General features: G+C 45.5%; 2 protein-coding genes across 2 annotated transcripts in view; one reads left to right on the top strand and one right to left on the bottom strand.

The window, feature by feature from the left end:
* Positions 1-2,903, bottom strand: part of EPDR1 (ependymin related 1) — a 29,676-nt gene extending 26,773 nt beyond the window's left edge. Inside the window, exon 1 of the mRNA XM_059848875.1 lies at positions 2,224-2,903. Within this exon, the coding sequence (XP_059704858.1) occupies positions 2,224-2,888 (665 nt within the window). The 5' untranslated portion in view covers positions 2,889-2,903. The remainder of the gene's footprint in view (positions 1-2,223) is intronic.
* A 596-nt stretch (positions 2,904-3,499) lies between these two features.
* On the top strand, positions 3,500-14,298 carry SFRP4 (secreted frizzled related protein 4). Its single transcript, XM_059848889.1, has 6 exons — positions 3,500-4,678; positions 4,833-4,913; positions 5,004-5,069; positions 7,638-7,836; positions 10,538-10,601; positions 13,059-14,298. The coding sequence occupies exons 1-6, from the start codon at positions 4,237-4,239 to the stop codon at positions 13,245-13,247; spliced, it is 1,041 nt and encodes a 346-aa protein (XP_059704872.1). The 5' UTR covers positions 3,500-4,236; the 3' UTR covers positions 13,248-14,298.
* Positions 14,299-14,701: the final 403 nt, after the last annotated feature.

The following is a 14,701-nucleotide window of genomic DNA, read 5'->3' as shown; positions in this document are numbered from 1 at the left end:
CTGATTAAGGTCCACATTTGCAATCTTCAGAAAATGCTTTGTAGAAAAATGTGGTTGTTGGCCAACCCTGATTGCTGCACATAAGTTACATCTGATAGGAGCAAAATGTGAGAATTTAGACTGAAATTTCCTTACAGACCAGGGCAGCACTATTTTTCTGGTTGATTTTCTTGTTGATTTTGTACTCACTGCCTTGGCATAATTATGCCTTTCTTGTCAATGTCAAAACAGGGCAGAGGAGAGGTTATTTTTCAAAAGACAGGATAAATCCCTTTGCCTCTAACTTTTGAAGGCTTCAGTTTGCAAGTCACTGTGTCGACACTGAAATGAAGTTGTGATCACAATTCTAGACCTGATCTAACACATACTGAAACCAAAGGGAGATTTTCTGTTGACTTAAATGGAAGCTGGGTCATGCCCTGAGCAGACACGACTGCCCATATAACGAAATCAACCCCTCTCCAATTTTGGATGGCAGAACACATGGACCTAGAAACATTAAAGACCTCTGAGGTCAGAAATTTGTCTGTAACAAAAATCTAATACAGGATAAATCAACAAGTGCACCTGTGTGCACTCTGCCTCTTTCTAGTGCTACCAACCCAGACAAAACTGCATCCACAGCAGGTATTTATCAAAAATGTAAAAAGATAAGATCTTGGAAAAGGATCTAGCCCAGAGTCTAAAACGTAGAGTAATTATTCAATCTTAAAATAAAGTTTTCAAATAAAGTAAACATAAGCTTGAAGAAATGAGTGTAGTACAACACAGAAGCTAGAAAAGACTTGCATTAGGCTTTGTAGCAAGTTTTATGCTTGTCAAACATTAAAGTTAACCTAGGACTTGCAGAAAGGAAACATGAACACCACATGGCCAGTGTCAGACTCCATGCTGTATGTCAGCAGACCACAAGCAAACATCTCCATGTTGCTTTTAACATTCTTCACATGGCACCTATGCAAAAACAGTAATGAAAAAAGCTTACAATGAGGGACAGTTAAGCTTGAAAATGAAAGACACAAAACAGTTCTGAGAGCATCAGGGGATTTGGAGGAAAAGGATCACAGAAGAGCATATGCTTTGGAAATATTAAAACAACTACTGTGCGATGTTGGTATGAAATTGATTGTCAGAGAAAAAAACAGCAGGAAAAAGGAATATTGATCTTTTAACAGGAGAGACCATTACTTTGGATGATACAGCATTTGTAGGCTAGTCATTACCTTGTCTCACACATCCCCAGGATGGATGCACTATTATTTGAACAATTCGTAGGTGGGAGAGCGGAGGTATGGGCAGACCTGCTACCCTCACACTGGCAGGTATGTTTTGACATGTCATCTGAAAGTGACTGACACTCAGTAGCCAGAAATGTCTCACTCAGGAAGGCCCCTCTAGGCCAATCAGTTCTTCCACCCAACCTGAACTTGGCAGGCTGAGGAAGGAAAAAGAGGCTCTTCTTTAGTCAGCTTTTCTCTACGTTTGTTTTTCAGCAAATCAAGAAACAGACAATGACACAGGGATTTTTTGGGGATTAGTTATGGGCTTCACAGATACATCCTGTATAAATGAAGAACAGGAAGGTCCTGCAGGGCTGTGCAATGGGAATGAATACACTGTACCACAGGTAATGGATGCATCCTGACACCCTGGCACTGATTTAGGGCCAAGCACTGACAAGGACCAAGAAGGCCCAGAGAACTTTTAACTCAAACTTGTTAGAAAATTACTGAGTTAGAGCCTTACCCCATATTCACATGTTTGAGTATAACCTCTTCATTATACCTCATGATGCCCATTATACCACAAATTTTTGGATTCTCTTCAAATTCCAGTTGGATAGCAAAAGAGCTGGGAGAGGGGAATATTTCTGAAGGTAAAAAGCTGACACTGTTGATCATAAATATCTCGATACATATACACATATATCTACACGGAGATATATACACAAATATATACACCTACATCTACACGGATTCAAGCCACGTTGGCGACAGGCTTCCTAGCACCAGCTGTTCCCAGCACGCTGGTGCTTCGCCTCCGCCAGCCCCGCGCTGCCCCGACTCACGCAGGGGAGGAGCCGCCGCCAACGCGGGGCCCGAGGGAGACCCCCCTGCCCGGCTTCGCATCACCCCACACCCCCCGGGAGGCGCCTCCGGGCTCTGTACTGACCCTCACCGCCCCGCCCGGCCCGGCCCCGCCGCAGGTCTCGCCGCCACCTACTTCTTGCAGGGGATGAGCGCCTTCCTCTCCTCCAGGATGCGGAGGCGCTGGTTGGGGCCGTCGTAGGAGACGGCGGCCCGCGTGTTGCGGCCCGAGCCGTGCTCGTAGAACACGGTGCGCCCTTCCCACTGCCGCGGCGCCTGGCACGGCTCGGCGGCCGCCGCCGCTCCACCGCGCAGCAGGAGGACGCCGAGCAGCAGGAACAGCCGCAGCGGCGGCCCCGGCCCCGGCCCCGGGCGCAGCTGCCGCCCGGCCGCCGACCGCGCCATGCTCCGCTCCGCTCCGCGCTGCCTCGGCGCACGGCCACCCGGCACGGCGCGCAGGCGGACGGGCAGGCTGTGCCGGGGGGCGGGGGCGGCCCGCCTCCAAACCCGCATCACCTCGGCGGCGAGAGGCGCCCGCCGCCACAGCGGCCGGACGCCGGTGGGGCAGGAGGCTGCGCGGTGACAAGCGACAGGGACCCTCGCCTTCTCAGGCCTCCCTTCGCGCAGCCGGGAGGGTCTGGGCGCCCTGGCCGTGCCCACTGCTCCGCGAGGGCTGCCCAGAGGGGCAGCTGCGAGCTCCAAGCTCTGGGCACTCTGCGTGAGCTTGGGGAGGGAGGGGATACGCCAACAGGAGTGACCTGCTGGGACAAACTGCTTTAATGTTGCCCTCGAGGGGGGCATTTCAGTGCCTCCTCTCGGAGAGACAGTGTCACCAAGCATTCCTTCACCACATGCATTCCTTTATCTCCCAGTGCCCTCTTAGGTGTATCAGCTGTTTCCTGCCTGCTCTGGATGTGCTTTCCTCGCCCACTAAGGGAAGGGGAGGCCCGTGCCCCTCAGGTGCTCCGTCTCTGCAGCTCTGCTGCATCTGCCGAGGGCAACACCGGTGGCACCACGGTACCTGGCCGCGGCAGGTACCTCAGAGCCATGCTGAGGCTCTCTCAGATCACCGGGATAACCAGACATTGAGTTAATCTTATTTCAGCGGGCCCTTCAAAGACTGGGGAGCGGCATTTCCCACAGGGAAGAAGGGGCCCGGACGTCTTTCCGTCCAAGGGGGAACAGAGGTGAGCTGTAAGGGATGAGGGAGCCCTTTGGCCCCGCCACTCCCCTACACCAGGGGCGCGTGGCCGTGGAGCACCAAGGAAAGGAAAATAAAAAACAGGCTTGGGAAAAAGTCTGAAACCCCTTATTCCGCTCGTGTGCAGACGCGATTGGTGCGGGACAGCGGCGGGGGGAGCGGGGGGGCGAGCTGACTGCCCACACAGCAGCCCCACAGCGGCCCCCCGCGCTGCCCCGGCCCCGCCGCCCGCTCCCGTCTCGGCCCGGCCGCCGCCGCTTCCCCTGTCCCGAGCAAACCGGGCCACCACCCCGTCTGTCCGCCCGTGCACTTCACGCCTTTCCCCGTCCGTGCCGAGCTCATAGAGGGAATTCTGCAACCCCCTGGAGGCGTCGGGAACAGCCGCCGGAGCTCCCTCAAGCTCGCAAAAAGTTTCTTCTCCCTTGAGAAAACGCGGCGTATGAAGTTAAGCCCCACGGGAAGAAGCCGCGGTTCCTACCGTCGCCTTCCCTCTCTCCGCGCCGGAGCGCAGACCCCGTGGCAGAACTGTGTGGTTTGGGTTTCCTCCCTCCCCCCCTCCGCCCCCCTTCCACCTGAAGGAATTTATGACACAGATGAAAACTGAAACGGAGCTGGAGCGGCGGCCGAGAGACGCAGTGATGTCGCCGGGGGATTAAACGGGGTGGAGGTGATGTCACCGTGCCTGCACAGCAAAACGCACACATACACGCACACCCCCCCACCCGCCGGAGGAGCGGGACTGCCAAGGGAGCGCGATCGGCCCCACGTCACTCGTGCCACTGGTATAAATGCGGTCCCGCGATGTCCATGGCTGTCGGCGCGGCGGCTCCCGCGATTTGACTGCAGCCGGGCTCCGGGAGGTAGCGCCGCTCCGCGCCCTTCGGCCGCCGGGACCCGCGGGGCGGCGGCGGGCGGCGGCGGACAAGGAGGAGAAGGAGGAGGAAGAGGATGCTGCGCGCCTTGGTGGCGGTGTCCCTGTGGCTGCGGGTGAGCCCGCGGGCGCAGGGCGCGCCGTGCGAGGCGGTGCGCATCCCCATGTGCCGCTCCATGCCCTGGAATATCACCCGCATGCCCAACCACCTCCACCACAGCACCCAGGAAAACGCCGTCCTCGCTATCGAACAGTACGAAGAGCTGGTGGCCACAGGCTGCAGCCCGGTCCTGCCCTTCTTCCTCTGCGCCATGTACGCCCCCATCTGCACCCTGGAGTTCCTCTACGACCCCATCAAGCCCTGCCGCTCCGTCTGCCAGCGCGCCCGCGACGGCTGCGAGCCCATCATGCGCCGCTACAACCACAGCTGGCCCGAGAGCCTGGCTTGCGACGACCTCCCCGTCTACGACCGCGGCGTCTGCATCTCCCCAGAGGCCATCGTCACCGACGTGCCGGAGGGTGAGAACCCTGGGGGCAGCGAGAGGTGGGAGGGAGGACTCCCTCCACCCCTCGAGACGCCCCAGGGTGGGACGGGGGGGCTGCGGGGCCCTCACGCTCCAATCCTGGAGCCTCTACCGACACTTTTCACTCCCTGACGCACCTCTGTTTGCAGATGTGAAGTGGACGGACTTCACACAGGGCTTTATGGTGCCGGACAGACCCCTGGAGCCTGACTGCAGGAGCCGTGGCCAGGGTGAGCCTAGGACGATCCCCCGCCTCCACCTCCCCGGAGACAGGGTCCCTCTGACACCCCTCAACCTTTCTCCCTTCTCTTCCTTTGAAGAGCGGTGCAGGTGCAAAAAGACAAAGCCTACGCTGTCAACCTACTTGGCCAAGAACTACAGCTACAGTAAGTGCATGCCCTACAGCCTCCTTGTGTCCCTGCAAGTTAGGGAGCTCTGTGTGGGTGCTGAACCCACAGCAGGCCCCATCCAGCAAGTGTGGCATGAGAAGACTGCTCCAACACAGCCTTTACAAGGTGTTTGCCTCGGAATACCTAGCTGTCCTCTTCCAAAATCCAGCACACACCATGTGCAGGCAGTAGTAGTAATGACACAGATGATGGTGTGTTTCTGACAAAAGCAGTAAAATGTCAGTAATAGGCACCCTTCTGCTCCACAGAAGGGGTGGTTGCTGCTGCAAAGGTCACTCTAGTAAAGGCAGTTATGCCTGATGTGAGTGTGATGACTTGGCCAGCTCCTGTTTTCATCCAGCAGGTAGAATAAGCAGGAGTTTGCTACCCAAATAAAACTCATAAATGTGAACCAGTTGCAGCAAAGTAAAAAGTTTTTAGAAATTTGTATATGCTTTTACTTATTAGCCTGAGTTCTGTCTGGTGCAGAATTGTCAGAGATTAACTAAATTCAGTGACAATTTGCACCATCCAGCCACGGAGATAGCGGATAGTTTTATTATATGTTGGTTGACATATTGGCAACAAAAATAAGTATTCATCCCTCTTTTTCCTTGGCTTCCCCCTTGCTCAGTTTTCTGATGGTGTGAGTCAGGAAGAACTCTAATTAAGATAAGATAAATGCCAGATTAGACCTAGTGTCAATACAAAGCCCCTATTAACTATGAATTTTATATGCAGTATTGCTTCGTTGTGTACTTTGTGGGTATTTTCTTAATAACAGGTTTTTTCCCAGTCATTTATCTAGTTCTTCTGCAGTAGAGTTATAATATAGTTCAGTTCCTATTTGTTTGATATCAAATGAAAGTAAGTTTGTAGCTGTTTGCTTCTTTGTTAGCGTGTTTGGTGGGAATAATCAAGCTGAACCTTCAGCTTAGGTAATTGTACAATTTTTTGTTCATTATAGCATTTTGGTGCATTTACATGACTTATTCTTTTTATATAATTCTTTGATCTGTATCAATGCAGCACAGAAATATGTTTAGGTGGAACAATGAGCTTTCACAGTTGCCTGAAACATATGAAAAGTAGTGATATCAAGTGACTATTCTGAAATGAAGGACATTAAATGATTCCAGTGATTTCAGTGGGAGTGTTCCTTGAATAGAACCTGTATGTTGGGGTCCAAAATTTAATTCCATTGAATTTGTGAAATCAAGATTTTGTTTTTGAGATGTAAATTTTTATTCGGCACCCTGTGAGATAAATAGATCTATTCATATGGAAAATGAATTGAAGGACAAGATTTAATGAGTTGAAAATCAATCAATTTTTTTTCTGAAAACCTTTGAAGACATACAGCCAAATTGTACTTTCAGTTGTATCAATCAGACTTGAAAAAGGATTGTGAATCTCCAAACCTGAAATTCCTCACATGTTTTGTGTCTTTTATCCAGACACAAAACATGTGAGGAATTGTGTCCTGATAAAGGTAGCACATAAACCCTGGACTGCATTAACAGTGCTGGTCTCCTGTTTTCTACGTGTGAAGTTTATTCCAGATATTATGAGGTTAATGAGGCTTAATATTATGAGGCTTTTGACCCAGTGGCTGGCAGGGACAGGCTGATCACCCTTTGGTCTATACACTTCTCATGCTTCTTTCACTGAAGAATTTTTGGGCAGTAGAACCCTTTCTATTTTGACATTTCCTAGAGACAAAATCCTTTATGTAAAAATCATGCTTTATTTATTAGATCTGGTATTTCTCACAAGAGAGAAGGGATGAAATGCTGGAGTGGTAGGTGATGCCAGAGTTTGTGCAAAGCTAGCCCAGGGATCATTTCAGAGCAATCCACAGCGATTCACCTTCTTGCATCTATGCAGACATGCAGTTTTCCTCAATGAAAGGTAAAAATACAAATGATTGTGTATTCAGAATCAAAAGAACCTTTTTCAGTGTCTCGTTTATATAAGGATCTCACTATTGGTAGAGAATCCAAAGGCAAAATATGAAAAAAGGTATAGCTCAAGTAACTAATGTAAATCCTAAGCCTCTTAGTTTTTTGGCTATTGTTTCTAGCCTTCCCTTGTTTCCTGTATTTAAGAAAATACTATATTTCCTGGTTACAATCTACAGGAAGTGATTTTATTATTGAAAAGACTGAATTCATGACAACTATCTGTGAGGTAAATTATTCATTACTTAATTGGAAATAGCCAAATGTGGCTGGAGAATGGGTTAGATTTATGCTAAGGGTTCTTCAAGTCTGAGTTGAAGGAGCTGTTTGTGTGTGTGATTCCAGGCGAGATTGGTTGGTTTGATCTGGCAAAGATTTAAGCACAACTGTTTATTTTACAGTTGTCAACAGTCCTACTGAAAACCGAATTGAGATCAGGCCTCTGTTATTCTAAGCCAGTGTTCATGCCCACACAGGCAGAAGTAGTTCTAGTTTCACAACCAAAACAACAGCTTCCAATTCAATATATTTTATTTAATTTTGAGATGCATTTAAATTTCCAAGACTGTTTATTGTTCTCACTCCTCTGTTTTTCTATTTGCAGTCATTCACGCTAAAGTAAAAAGCATAGAAAGAGGGAACTGCAATGAGATAACCACTGTGGTTGAAGTCAAGGACATACTCAAGTCTTCAACACCAATTCCTCTGTCTCAAGTGCCTCTTCTTACAAATTCCTCCTGCCAGTGCCCACCTCTTCAACCAAAGCAGGATGTTCTCATCATGTGCTATGAGTGGCGCTCAAGGTGAGCCATGATGTGTTGCAGGAAAATGTTAGAGCTGGCTGTGGTAGATGGAAAGGAGGACTGTAAATCTCTCTTCCTCATCATAGGCTTGCTTTAGGATAGTTCATACATACATGTACATGTTTCTATTACCTTCACAGCTGACTTTCTCCACTTCATCAGCCTCAGCTCTGTGCTAAGATGTGTTTACAAAATTTGACTCATGCAAAGAGCATAAATCTGGTGGCATTAGGTGCTGACAGCATATTGATAAGTCATCATGCAGCAGTTCAGTCACCTCCAGCTTTGGAGTGTTTTTCCAGGAGCACTTTCCATGGGGATGAGTTGGTTTGTGTGCAGCTAGCCCAGCTGGTGGCTGTAGATGATGGTCTGTGTTGGCAGGACCAAATGGAAGGCATAATTTTGCCTCACCAGGGGCGTGGGCTGGAGATGATACACATCCTCTGTCAGCAGAGCTGCTGGAGTCAGAGCCAGGCCTTCTCCACTGGCCTGTCCGTACTTCGGACCAGTGCCATCAATGAGATGTCTCTGATCCCGCAGCCGTACTGGGACCAGCCAAAGCTGCAGCCATTGGAGCTCCAGCTTTCAGATGGCAGATGAAAAGTAAATACTCTTAGAGCAGCTTGCCAGTCCTGCTATATGATTAAAATTAAAAACAAAACAAAACAAACTTTACCAGACCTTTCATCTCGCAGTCAGCCTAGCCCCAGGCCTGGAAGGAAATCCAGCATGCTGGCCTGGAGAGGATGGAGTGATGAATCACAGCTCCCTTTTCTCCCTGGTTCCTTGAGGCAGAAGGGGACATCCCATCCACATTAGCACCCCAAATGTACCAGTAGATGCCAGCAGAGCAGGTTGTGGTGTTTTAGGTTCTGTGTAGGTCTGTGTGTTGTAGTTTGGAGGCAAGGCTGTCTGTGAAATGTGCAGGCTGATTTTGCATTCTGTGATGTTGCTGTTAATTGGCCATGCACACTTTTAAGGACCACAGAATATCCACATGTGGGATGTGGTGGGCCATGCCCATATTTTTAATGAGCTTTTCATTGATATTTTGGGAGCATTTTATAGGTGTTTCTAAAATTTGCCATCTGATATCTTACTGCTTTATCTTGTTTTTTGGTGAGCTAGCAGACACAGTATTATATTACTACCCAGCTCTTTGCCCCTCTAGGTCTGGAAGTATTTCACAAATATTAATGTAGAGCCCTCTCTTTGTGTTAGTCATTTTAGGGATACAAGCACTTGCTCATGTAGAAGGACTATGACCAGAACGGTGATGGAGAAGCTCTGGGTTGCAGAGGATCCTCTGGAGGCTGTTAGGAAAGGGAGATTTCATAAGTCAAAGATCACAATCAGCATCTCCATTATTATGGAAAAAACACGTGATTCACTAAATGTCTTGTGATGGTTTTTAAAGGTCATTGAGGTTTTTAGTTTCATATAGTGTACTAAAGTGGATTTGAAAAAGAAACATAAACTATTATATGTGCTTCCTGTTGAACTCAGTGGCAGGAAAACAGAAGGTTTTGAGTTACAGCAGTTTTTTAAAATGACAGAGGCAGAATGAGTGGAAGCTGTACCTCCTCTTCAGTCAAAGACAAAATACCTATTGCCTTTTGTTAGGGTTAGAGCCTCACTGGATAATTTGACCTGAACAAAGCTGTGCCAGATGTACTCCATCTTGTGGTTTCATCCATGGCAGTATGGTCTCGGCATCAATCCTGTTGCGTTAGTCATATAATTTCTCTTTGGAAAGAAAGGTACAACATATTGGTCCTGATTCTCCAAGGTTTGCACTCATGTTAGGCCTTTTATGTGTGGTCAAAAACTGTATGTACAGAGGCTAATGACTACAAGAGGCAGCATTTTGTACTGTGTTTGAGCTGCTAAGAGCAGTGATACTATTCACAGAAGCTGGAGGTCAGGTCCTGCTACACTATTTAACCTTCACCAGCCAGAACAGTGCTGTGTGATGTGTGCATTTATAACAATGTCTTGATGTTTCCAGGCAGCACCGGTGTCTAAATTACAACCCCTGAAAATTTTAGTGGAATTTATAATAGGGCATGTTAAGGCTGGTATCTCAACCAACCAACCAACCTAAAAAAACCCCAAAAAGTTGGCACTGGCCTGGAACGTGGAAGGTGTGACATCAGACTGCTTTAGAGTAAGCTGCTTTAGGAGCTGTTCAAGGCATATATATTTAATAGTCACATATTTGTTTTGTTCATTTCATAACAGCTAGACTCAATGTTTTCATGCAGGAGCTAGCTGGATTTCACTGGTAAGCGAGTATGGCAAGTATCACTAACCATGCATCTTCCAAATTCACCTTAAAGGACTCATTAATGAGTTAGATGTAGGAAACACATACTGCCATCCTCATGTATTTATAGGTAGAAATAGATATAATTGAAAGTGATCATACAATTATATTACTGTTTTCAGGTAAGCTGTATTAGCTGGTGCAGGTGAAACAGCTTCTTTTTTAAAGACAGAAGTAAAATGCATCAGTTGAATCTACTCTTCACACAAACACACAGAGAAAGATATGGTATCCTGTCATCCCATCCATAAAACCTGTCAGTACCAGTACCTGTGGGTGCATTTCAACCCCAATCTGTATCAAATCATCTGGAATGGCATCTCAGAAATTAAAATCAGAAATATCTATAATTTTTGTGTATTTCTTAATTTTCAGATTGATGCTTCTTGATGGATGTCTAGTTGAAAAATGGAAGGACCAGCTAAACAGAAGATTTAAGGTAAATACAACCAAAGAAAAGAATGCTGAGGTTCTTGATAAAAAGTTAAACACCTTTGTTTCACTTCAGTATTGATTAACTTTGATGACTTTCGGATATCTGGAACTCCCCTGGGTGTCATTATTTTCACTTGAACATTTTCAGCCCTCATAGTTACTCAAGTATAAGTGAAAATTTGAATAACTTAATCTTGTGTTTTAGGGTCTCTAAAATTTTATTTCTCTTTAATTTTACCCTGTGGGATGATCTTTGTGTGAACTCTGGTTTCTTACAGTAATGTCTATAGGAATTTCTTTCATATCCCTGATACCACAAGGAGCGATGATATGGAAGTGAAGGTGATATGCAGATGAGTACATAGCCCACATTAGATAAGAAAGGAAATTAAAATCCTCTGCACTGGATAATGTTTTTTGCTGCATTAAAGATTACAGGCTGGAGTCACACACTTCGCACCAGGTACTCCCTACTAAGACCCTCCCAAAGGATTTGACATTGTCTCTCTGGATTCAGGAAACACTGGTCTTTAGTATAGAGACATGGGTGGCAGGCACTGCAGATGCCCCTGCTTTTTGGGGCTTTAGGATAGCACTTGATATCACTCTCTGCTTGTAAACTCCTCTTTTCAATGGAAAGAAAGGAGGGATTGAGAAAAGGTCTGATTCTTTGTCCCGGTTTTAGTCATGGAAGACAGTTATTTTTGGAATTCAGAAAGGTTTTCAGAGTATTAAGGACATACATCTATGTTTAAGGACGTACATGAGTGTTTTAATTATGAGTTGATTGGCAGTTGATAGAGAGGAGGAAAAGATGTAGGAATCCGTAAGAAAAAGCTTTTAGATTACAGACCAGCTTCTTGCAGGAAATTGCATTTAGTGCTTCTCTCATACCCTCTTCACTTACTCTGAAACCTATGTGTGGAAAAGAAAGCATGCTTTAAATCTTTAAAAAATAAATACATGGCAATTGCATGTGGAATTTAGAAGAATATTGACATATGACTTGGACTCCTGAAATCCTTTAGCTGTCAATTTAATGGCCTGTTACTGGCGCACAGTGTGTTTTAGTCACCTCCTCACACTGTTTTGTCATTTCTAATTGTGTCTTGAATCATGTTTGACATTAGTTTTCAGATTGTCAAATAGATGCATGACTGCCAAAAAAAATGCCCTTCAAAGCACATGTAATTTCCTCTCATATTAATAGTTCCAGAAACTAAATCCTCATTTAAACATGTTTGAGGGGACACAACTAAATGTTTGCTGATATTTTTGGTTTTATAAAGATGCATAAAATAACTCTGACCGCACAAAGCCGGTATGGAGCTAGGTATCGCAGTGGCTTCATTTTAATGCCCATCGTTCATCTAAGACTTGCATCCGAATTTTATCTTGAGTTACCACTTACAATCCATGTTTTGAGCTGTCTGTTAACCACAGAAGACAGTTGTTAACATAACCACAACATTGCTGGTCTTTTCTCTAGCCAGGACAAGAGTTTGAGCTGCAACAAAGTCAGTGCAGAGGTATTGAATAGGCAAGCTGGAGAACATTTCTCTTTCTCTAATCACTGGGTAAATCTGCTGCCTCTAGCAATTTCAGAAGGGAAAGATAATAGAGGGGAGAGGTGAGATCCTTTCTGGGTTCTACTGCCTACCTTGTTTTCCTTAAAGTAGGTATTTCTGTTCCTAGAGGTGAAAGTCTGCAGTCTCTGTTGCTGTTTTATGGATCCCTCCATGTTTTGGAGAGCTTACCAGTTAGACTTACTGTAAAAACCTGTTTCGTAACTACTGCATTATTGGATATGAAAATCTGACAGCTGTTACCTTTGGTAGGCTTGCTGCTTTTCAAAATTTCTTGGGGATGCTGCTGAATAAAGCTGCAGGTGCATTATTCAAACCATGCCATTGCAACTCTCAACACTGTGGTTCCACTGTGATCATCGCTATTGTCTGTCTATAACATAAGCTTGTTCCTGCCCAATCCTTTCCACCCCAGCAGAAGCAGAAAGTAATTACTAGTTCCCCTTGTGTCTGTGTGCTTAAATGTATATTGTGAATGGATGGTTTGATTCCTGTAGACTTTTCTGAGGAAAAGTCAAGTAGGACGTCCAGCAAGACAGCAAGGAAGGGCCTTACAAAGGAGCTCCAATGTACTGGTCCTGATTTTGTGATAGCATGATGCCAGCTCCCCTCTATTTCTGAAAAGGCACTCACATGCAGCATGCACATAAGATGGGCAATTGTCATTTCCATCAACCCGTGTTGTGGAAATTCCCTCCTACCTATAACACACTCCCTGCAAATAGCCATTACATGCTGACATCAATGACCTTGCAATATAGAGCATGACACCGTAGCACTACCATCAGTGGTTCAGGATAGCTTTGATTAGGATGTAATTATTTATGATTATGTCCTTCCCTAACTCATCCTCTTTGTCTTCTGCATTTCTACAGAGGTGGGAACAGAGACTGCAAGAACAAAAGCGGCGAACTGCACGCAGTAAGAACCAGAATTCAGGACGCAGTGGTCAGGCTGGAGCCCTGAAACCACAAACCAAGAACTCCAACCCACTGATCGGTGGCCCCAAAAAGGCCATTAAAATAAGAAATGGCCAGAAAGAAATCAACCCCAAAAAAGTATGAGTGTGAAATTCTTGAAAGGAAGGACTTTCCCTGCATGACAAGGGTCACAATCTGGCTTGGTCAGCATGTTTTATTAATCTGGAACTCATCGACTTAAAGAATCATGTAATTTTCCACATAGACCTCTTTGCTGCACTTTACTGTTAAAAGGTTTGCTTATCCTTTCAAGTCACTGCAAGCCATAGAGCTTAGGTTTGCACTAATATGAGGTAGGCATATTCCAGCTGACTGAGCTTTATCTTTGGGCTCTGATTTCCCATCTAGACAGAACTAGCCTTGGCAGCCAGAGGTTTTGTCTGCTTGTACCAGTTGCCTGGTCTGCTTCCCTGCCAGATGTTGGAGAGCTACATGGAGTTTCTCTCTCTCCTCAGCTGGTGAGTTAGGCTGTGAGTTAATCTGTGAATTAGCTGACAGCTCACTAGACCAGGCAGCTGAGTAGCAGCAGAAGGATGGTAACCTCTAGCAGCAATGACTCAGGCAGCAATGACTGCAGCTGCTGGAGCTGAACATTCCTGCTGTTTGGAATCACAGCCCTTGTTCAGAGTGTTCAAAAGCATAGTTTACCATTAAGCATCTGGATATGCATTATGTGATTATTTTTATGAGTGTGCTGAAAAATATGCTTACAGTGATAGTATTTGATCTTGTGGGTTTGTGTAGTAAAAAATACATTCAAAGCATTTAATTTTTTAAGTTGTACTTCAGGCTGGCTTCTGTTGTTCTAATTTCAAATATATTTAAACACCTAATTGAAAAATCTGTATTTTTTTTTTTGAAAGGACCGCTTTAAGTGAACAGATCTGTAGAATTCTTAAAAGTAACACATTTGCTGTAATATAGCTTTGCTATGAAAACTGGAATAGAAGCTTTATTCTAAAGATAATTGACAGCTACTGTACAGTATTAAGGAGAAGATAGGGCTTCAAGTGGCTCAGTAATCATTTGGATCATTTTTATCACTTGATACCATATTTCTAACCTTTCTCTGACATCAAATAAATAAATAAGTAAATAAATAAATAAATAAATAAATCAGCTTTGTCCCTATCAATGAGCTTCTCAAAGCAACTGGCTATCTGCAATTTTTCTTATCAGAAAGTAACATTTACAATGAAAAGGGTGACAGAAAAGCAGATTCTTTTATTTATGCATTGAGTTTACTGACTTAAAATTTTCTATATGAGGTATTAGAACAGCAAAGGTGATACAAATCTAATCAATATAACTCCAAAGCGGCATTTATGCTATTCCTTCTGAGGTGTACTTCATTGAGGCAGCATAGATAAGACATTCTGATTTCAATTTCATGTAACACGCAAGAAGATCACCAACATTGAGATCAGAAGAGCTCATGATAGATGCCTGAAAGATCTTCCAGATTTCCTGCAGGAAAACTAAGAACTTGTCAATTCTGGTAAAATGTGTATTTTTATAATAGAGCAGTTCTACATCAG

This window comes from Haemorhous mexicanus, chromosome 1 (genome assembly GCF_027477595.1).
Source record: "Haemorhous mexicanus isolate bHaeMex1 chromosome 1, bHaeMex1.pri, whole genome shotgun sequence".
Classification (NCBI taxonomy): Eukaryota; Metazoa; Chordata; class Aves; order Passeriformes; family Fringillidae; genus Haemorhous; species Haemorhous mexicanus.
Note: the sequence above shows the minus strand (reverse complement) of the source record. Positions and strands in the feature narration are given on the sequence as shown.

Bases quoted from the DNA above. Each gene is read 5' to 3' on its own strand.
- SFRP4 (XM_059848889.1), top strand. From the start codon at position 4,237: ATGCTGCGCGCCTTGGTGGCGGTGTCCCTGTGGCTGCGGGTGAGCCCG. The intron at 4,914-5,003 runs GTGAGCCTAGGA...CTTCCTTTGAAG, and splicing joins CTGCAGGAGCCGTGGCCAGG to AGCGGTGCAGGTGCAAAAAG. The intron at 5,070-7,637 runs GTAAGTGCATGC...TTCTATTTGCAG, and splicing joins GGCCAAGAACTACAGCTACA to TCATTCACGCTAAAGTAAAA.